Source organism: Trichosurus vulpecula, chromosome 5 (assembly GCF_011100635.1).
Source record: "Trichosurus vulpecula isolate mTriVul1 chromosome 5, mTriVul1.pri, whole genome shotgun sequence".
Lineage (NCBI taxonomy): Eukaryota > Metazoa > Chordata > Mammalia > Diprotodontia > Phalangeridae > Trichosurus > Trichosurus vulpecula.
The window spans coordinates 119,219,402-119,226,567 of record NC_050577.1 but is presented as its reverse complement, the minus strand read 5'-3'; the positions used below and the strand labels follow the sequence as shown (position 1 = coordinate 119,226,567).

At 54.2% G+C, this 7,166-nt stretch overlaps 2 protein-coding genes across 2 annotated transcripts; both read left to right on the top strand.

Moving 5' to 3' along the window:
* Positions 1-372: 372 nt before the first annotated feature.
* On the top strand, positions 373-2,680 carry ATP6V1F (ATPase H+ transporting V1 subunit F). Its single transcript, XM_036760351.1, has 2 exons — positions 373-602; positions 2,238-2,680. Exons 1-2 carry the CDS (start codon positions 445-447, stop codon positions 2,437-2,439), a joined length of 360 nt encoding a protein of 119 aa, XP_036616246.1. The 5' UTR covers positions 373-444; the 3' UTR covers positions 2,440-2,680.
* Positions 2,681-3,333: 653 nt separating this feature from the next.
* ATP6V1FNB (ATP6V1F neighbor) lies at positions 3,334-4,387 on the top strand. Its single transcript, XM_036759025.1, has 2 exons — positions 3,334-3,751; positions 4,278-4,387. The coding sequence occupies exons 1-2, from the start codon at positions 3,334-3,336 to the stop codon at positions 4,385-4,387; spliced, it is 528 nt and encodes a 175-aa protein (XP_036614920.1).
* The last annotated feature ends 2,779 nt before the right edge of the window (positions 4,388-7,166 follow it).

The window sequence follows — 7,166 nt, the reverse complement described above, 5'->3', positions numbered from 1 at the left end:
AGGGACTCCTCCGCTCCCTCCCATCTCTACAGCTGCGATCCTCGGATCCTGCCAACGGCTTGGCCGCATTCTCCAATCATCTTCAGGGGCGTGGTAGGAGGAGGCTTCACCGGTACCTCGCCGAGAGGTTTATTGGGCCACAGGGAAATCTGGGAACGGTAGTTGGGCCGCAGGGACCTCTGGGAATGGTAGTTTCACTGTCGGAAATTGGTGGGCTCAGCGCAGGCGCGGCAGAGCTCGGAGAGCGGGGCTAATCACATGCCTGCTCAGAGCCGGGGGAGGAGTCAACCACAAGCAACGCGCATGTGTCGAGGGGAAAGGTTGCCGCCCCCGCAACATTGTGGCGAACCACGGGGGCGGGCGGTGGGAGGAGCCAACGTGGGAGGAGCCTTTTCGCCGCTCTCAGGGGGTGCTGTGGGTGACGGCAGCCTAGCAGCGTCTATCATGGCGGGGCGAGGGAAGCTGATTGCGGTGATCGGAGACGAGGACACTGTTACCGGTTTCCTGCTGGGTGGCATCGGGGAGCTCAACAAGCACCGCCACCCGAACTTCCTGGTGGTGGAGAAGGACACGACCATCAATGAAATCGAGGACACCTTCCGGTACGGTGGCCCGCGAGGCCCCTGTCGCGTCCTACCCCTGCGGGAGGGCGAGATGGGAGCGGGGCTGCTGGGGACGGGGGAGGGGGAGAAGAGGAGTGGGGGGAGGCCTTGCTCTTGGGACTTCGTCGGCTGCCCACCCGCGGAGGGGCCTCTCCTTCCGAGTCAGAAGCGGTTTCGTCCCTTCCTCCGAGGAGCCCCCCAGGCCAGGACGCAGGGCCCCGCGAGCTCTCCCAGGGGTCAGTGAGCCCGTCATATGACTGTGCATGGGAGAGAAAAGGGGCCGGCGTAGTTCTGGGGTGACTGATGGTTCCTACCGGTGGGGTTCCTCCTCTGGGCTAATGCCGGGCCTTCCTTGTCACCGCAGCATGTTTTCTAGGGGACCCCCAGAACCCAAGCCCCTTTTAGTCGCAGCTCCCCGGGAACAGGGACAGGGCTCTGCAGGCAGTTTCAGCTGTCCTTCTCCTTCCACCACTGACGTCCCCTGCTTCCACTGGGGCTGGAAGCAACCTTAGAGGTCATCTAGTCCAGCCCTCTTTTTACAGACCGGCTAACTCGAGTCTCCAAGGCTAGTTAATATGCTAAAGGTGACACAGGTAGTGAGTGGCAGAACCAGGATCGGAGCTCCAAATTCCGGACGGTGCGCCCTTATCGCGCCGCCGCCTCTCCTATACAGCTCCTTTGTTTTTCAGGTCGGACCCTGGTTGAAGGCTTGTCCTTTTGCTTCTTTCTGTTATCTCCTGGGCGTAATAAATGTTGACTGATTGATTCAGGCCTATTATAGTGACTGGGAGAGCCTTGCTCTTTGACCCCAAATCTAGGATTCTTTTCATATGTAATTAGGGCCAGATTCCTCATTATCCCACCGCAGCGAGGCCAGATAGCCTTGGATGACTCTCCTCGCCCAGATCCCCGTTTCTTCTGATTGCTTTCCCCTCCGCAGTCACACCTTAACCCTAAGGGGAGGTGCTGAACCCTAGGTGGTATCGTGGTGACCGGTTTTGCTTTCTAGAATCTCCTTTACCCCATTCCTTCTTCAAGCCCGTGTCTCTGTAGAAGCGCTCCTGTTTTTCCCCAAACAGCCGAGTCCCGGAGTTTCAGGCTCTGGCTGGTCACTGCTGCTTAGGGCCTGCTGGGCCCAACTCTGCCTTGAAGCTGTGGCTCGAGGGTGGGATTCTTGTGCCGTGAGAAACAGAAGGTGGGGCAAAACAACCATGAGCACGGTCCCATTTCTAACCAGACACCTTTTTATACCCATTACTTTTTAGTTGGTCCTAGACTCCCGGGTTCCGGTTCTGGCTTGGTTCTATTTCTGGGGGAAAGTTTCTTTGCTTCTTTAACAAGGAAAAATGAGTCCAGGGGGAATCTATAGCGTTTTTAGTTTACTCACTTTTCCCCAGCAGAACTAGAACTGAGTCATTTATAAGCAACATCCATTGACTTCCTTTTTCTAGTGCAGCTTCCTCTTCCTCTGATTTCCAGTTTTTTGAGTTCCTCTGTCCTAGCCCCTACTCTGTGTGTTGCATATACACTTCTGGGATCCTCCCCCACCTCCCTCACAACTTTAGGAGTGAAGATAGATTAGCCTGCCCAAGTTCCCTGGACTTGACTATCTTCCTTTCTCTTTGCCAACCACAGGCAGTTTCTAAGTCGGGATGACATTGGTATCATCCTTATCAACCAGTATATTGCTGAAATGGTACGGCATGCGTTGGACACCCACACACGCTCAATACCTGCTGTTTTGGAGATCCCTTCCAAGGAACATCCCTATGACGCAGCCAAGGACTCCATCCTGCGTCGTGCCCGAGGCATGTTCACTGCTGAAGATCTTCGCTAAGGGACACCCCATATCACCCTTCCCTACATGCTACATTCCACTACTGAAATGAAAGGGGGGAGGGCTCGTGGTACTTGCTATTTATTGGGCCTTGGAGTAAAGCTAAGACAGAATGAAGACTGGAAAACATAAAGCCCAACTCCTCAAATGTGTCCCTCTCCTGTTTCCTCTTCCTTCTCCTGGTTGATTTTGTGTTGTCTTTGTCTTATGTCAATGCTAAATTAAAGGTCATTTCTCCAGATATCTTTTTTTTGGGTGGGGGGGAACTTGTAAACAGTATGTCTGCTTTGAAAAGGGAGGCCAAAGTTGGGATTGATTTCTCCCTCAGCTGCTGTCTCCAGGGCTAGAAAGAGACTACCAGGCTCAGAAACTTGGGAGCAAGCTGAAAGTAGCTAGACTAGAGAGAGGCCACAACTCTTGTGGTTCTGGGTCGAGGATCTCCTTATTCTAGGCCTGGACCTTAGAGGTCATCTTGTCTACCCGACCCATTTTACAGGTGAGAAAACAGGCCCAGGGAAATAAAGTGACCCGTTGCCCAAGGTCACACAAGTCACATGGAATCCATGTGAGACTCTGTAGCACAAGTCTAGTTGGAGGATGAGAATCACGGTATGATGTTAAGAGTGAGAAAATGAACCTTGCTCTGAGAGCCACGGACATTACCTCCATTAGGGTCAGGGATACTTCCTAGGGCATGCCTCCATCCCAGGGCCTTCTAGGAAGGGAAAGGAGTGGGAGCCCTGCCCAGCCAGAAGGAAGGCACCATATGGAATCCCTGAGACTGTATGAGGTGAGGCCTGGTTGCCGAGGCAACTGCTGCCCCTGAGGCTGTTGTTGCCTTAACCTCTCAGGTGCCCTGTTCACCCCTTCAGTTGCCCTTCTCCCTCAGCCACCATGGCACGGCATCTCAATATGGACACGCAGCGACAAAACTTCTGGAAGGAAGAATACCTAAAGGAGATGATGTTGCGTTGTGATTGGCACCAAAAATACGGGGCAAAGGTGAAAGCCAAGCAGGCGGCTAGGGATGCCACAAGAAAGGTCTTCAAACTGCCTACCTTGGGCCCTAAGGCCCCACCTTCTCCTCCGCCTCCACCAAAAGAGCCTCCCAAACCCCCTCCTCCCCTCAAGGAGGCTCCTACAGAGACAGAAATGTTCCCTGTGCCACCTGAGACACGGGAACTCCTGTACCAGGGAATCTCTCATGATTTCCAGGGTCGTTTCAAGTACTTGGAAAATCGCAAAATGGCCAAGCCGGAAGATCGTTACCTCTTTCCAGTCACTACCAGCTTCACTTATGGCTGGCAGTTGGGTAAGACTTCATCCCTAGAAAAATTCATAGACCACCCTCATCCAATCTCCTAAACCACCTTGTGGCTCCTCACCTCCCCATTTTCAAGCTTATACCTTGTAGTGCTAACGCTGGGGTTCAGATAAGGGTGGAAAGGGGGGTGGGGTGATGAAAAAGTAAGCAAGCTAATCCTCTGCTTCTGGCTCTGCCAACTTTTCATTCATTCTCATTACCCCCACCCCCAACATTGAGTAGAGCTCATGCTACCACTAATCGTAAAGGGATTCCTTGCCAGGCAGATTTGTGGCCTCTGTGTGGGCTGGCACTCCAGTCTGCCTCCATTTTCATTACTCTTGTCATCGTCCCCTTATACAAACCAGCCTCTCACAGCCATTCAGAACCCTCCTTTTAATACCTGTGAAAAGGGAGCCACATGTGCAAATCATCTGTGACTCACAAAGCAAGCTCCCCCCACGCCCCTCCCTTTCTTACTCATAAGCTTTTCTCCCAGGAGCCCATCCCCAGCTTTTGCCCTCTCTTCTCCCAGGCCCCCCAGTGGAACGAAAGATGGTCTCCTGTAAGATGTGCCGGATAGAAACCTTCTTCCGCAAGAACGGGGCCTTTGCTCTCCTCGACCCCAAGGACGTAGCCCTCTGACCTTGGGCTGGGGGGGAGGGTGGGCACGGGAAGCAGGGAAATGGAGATTACATGCCCTCAGGTGGGGCAAAGCTGGCTCCCTCTGTGGTGGGTGTGTGTGTCTGGGTCTCCTGGGCCCTCGTGGTTGGTTAAATCCCTGGCCTTTCTGTAACACTGGCCAGTGCCAACCTCTGATTTCTGGCCACCAGGGAGCTTAAACTGCCTCTATCCCCACCATCCCTTTGACTGCTGACCCTCCTCAGGTCCCAGGAAGGCTGGAACAGAGCTGGGAGGAATGGGTTCTCCCCAATCCTTTGCGGTTGCAGCAGCTCCTGGAAATTTCTAGTGTTCCTGGGGGAAAGACAACCACTGTAAATGCACACACCCAAAGACCTTTCCCTTACCCTTACCCACAGTCCAGGAGAGACTTATATCCTATGTGAGTTCTCTTTCTGGGCCTGGACCAACCCAACCTCTCACCTCTCCCGTTGGGCCTGCAATAACCCTGTCCTTTTCTTGTGTTGCTGCTCCAGCCGTCCCCTCAAGGCACACCTCTGTTGAGCCACATCACCCTGGTGGGTTAGAGACTGGGTAAGCCCACAGGTCTCTCTACAGAGCCAGGACACCTGGCTACAGGTGGCAGCACCAGAGCTCTCCCCCATCAACCACCTTCCCAATAGCACACCACCATGAATGAGTTGAGATCATGTCCTTTCTTCTTCCCTTCCCTCCCCTCCTCAGGGTCTTGCCTGCATCCAGGGTTGGGTGGTAGTAAATGAGGACCCCAGGAGGTCTCTCCCTGAGCGTCGGTTCCTGGTGATGCACAGGCGCTCCTGGACCTGAAGGCAGATGAGGGCACTATCCCAGGAACTGAGGTCCTAAGGACCTGGCCCCCAATGCCCACCCCAAGGGCATCTCCTCATTTCCTCCTATACTCTAGTCACGTTCTCTTCCTCTGTACCATCTGACATACCTACCATGATAGACAGGCCCTCTTACCTTGAGCCTTTGCTGTTCTCGGTCCCTCTGGTGCCTTCTTCTAGCCTCACCCTGTAGCTCCAGAAGCCTTTTCAGGGTGTTCTCTTGCTGGTTTGGAGTGAGACCCAGGAAAACCAACTCCCTGTGAGGGGGATTGGGGTGATGCTGCTGCAGTGTAAAAGAAGAATGGAGAACTCCTCTGTCTATCCCTGTCACCCATCAATAGGACAGGAACAGTCTTTCTCTACCATCCTCAGGTAGCTGTGCCCTTGTACATCACCATTATCTTTACCTTGAGCTCTACAGCCCCGTGATTTGGCAATAGGGGTGGTGGCTTACACCAGCCATCTTCCGTGTCCTTAGGTCTGCTCACTGCTAGGCCTGGTCCCTGTTTCACAGCAGCTCCCAGGGCCTGCCGCCTCTGCACCCTGAGCACCCCCAGCTTGACTGCTTCGTGTTCCCTGAGTCTATGCTGTGCAGGGGTCCTCAACAGTTTGGCTTCCTGACTTGGGAGCCACTGCCCTCCCGGTCTAGCCCCCAGCCTCACCTGGCTCCGGAGCTGTGGGGTGGCCTTTCCCAGGGACCATGGGATTTCTCTTCCCCAGGGGTCTGCAATCGCCCTTCCTTGAGCCTGTGGAATCTTATTTCTTGGGGCTTGCAGGATTGTTTTTCCCTGGAACTGTGGATATTCCCCTGGGTGGAACAATGGGGTATTCCCTTCTGGGGACTGTTTAGTCTCCTTTCTTTGAAATGGAAAGAGAATCTCTCCCGGAGGCTGTGGGTTCTCCTTTCCCCAGAATTTTACAATGCCCCCTTTTTGGAACTGTAAGACCTCTTCTTCATGGGACTGCAAATTCTCCCCTTCCAGGGAAGGTAGGGACTGACTTCCTTGAAACTGAAAACTCTGCCTATAGGCCTGTTTCTTCCTTTCCTGAGTCTGTGGGATCTCATGCTGGGCTTGGCGGGTCTCCCCTTGCTGAGCCTCGGCAGTCTCTTCCCTTAGGATTTGGGGTATCTTCCCTTTGTGGGCCTTTGGGATCTTCTCCCTCTGAGCTTGGGAAATCTCCTGTCCTTGTACCTTTGGAGTCTCCTCTTGGGTCCAGGGAGTCTCACCTCTCTGGACTTTGGGAGTTTCCTTCCTTTGAGCCTGGGTAATCCCGTCTATCTGGGCCCATGGAATTGTCTCTCCCTGGGCCCTTGGGGCCTCATTCCTCTGGGCCCAGAGCCTCTCCCCTCTTTGTAGCTTTGGGGTCTCTTCTATCTGGGGCTGAGGAATCTCTCCCTGGGCCCTTGGGGTCTCATTTCTCTGGGCCCAGAGACCCTCCCCTCTTTGTAGCTTTGGGGTCTCTTCTATCTGGGGCTGAGGAATCTCTCCCTGGGCCCTTGGGGTCTCATTTCTCTGGGCCCAGAGACCCTCCCCTGTTTGTAGCTTTGGGGCCTCTTCTGTCTGGGGCTGGGGCCTCTCCTTTTTTTGAGCCATTGGGGACTCCTCTCTCTGCACCTTTGGGGTCTCCTCCCTCCAGGTCTGGAAACTTGTCTCTTTATGGTCCCTGGAGGCCTCTGTCCCCATTAGTGCCTGAATTTCTGTCCTTTCCTGTTCAGGGTTAGTCCCCTTCTGTAAGCCCTCAGAGAGGGGCCATTGCTCCCCTGGCTTGAGAGCTTCTGGAGAATACAGGATCCACGATGGTGACTGGTAGGGCCCCTGGACCTTGAGTTCTGGGAGGTTTCTCCCTACTCCTTGGCCTGGGTCCTGGGGAAAAGACATATATTGGAACCTGGCTTGTTTACAGCAATCCCCACTGAGACTCGGGGCCCTCAAGCC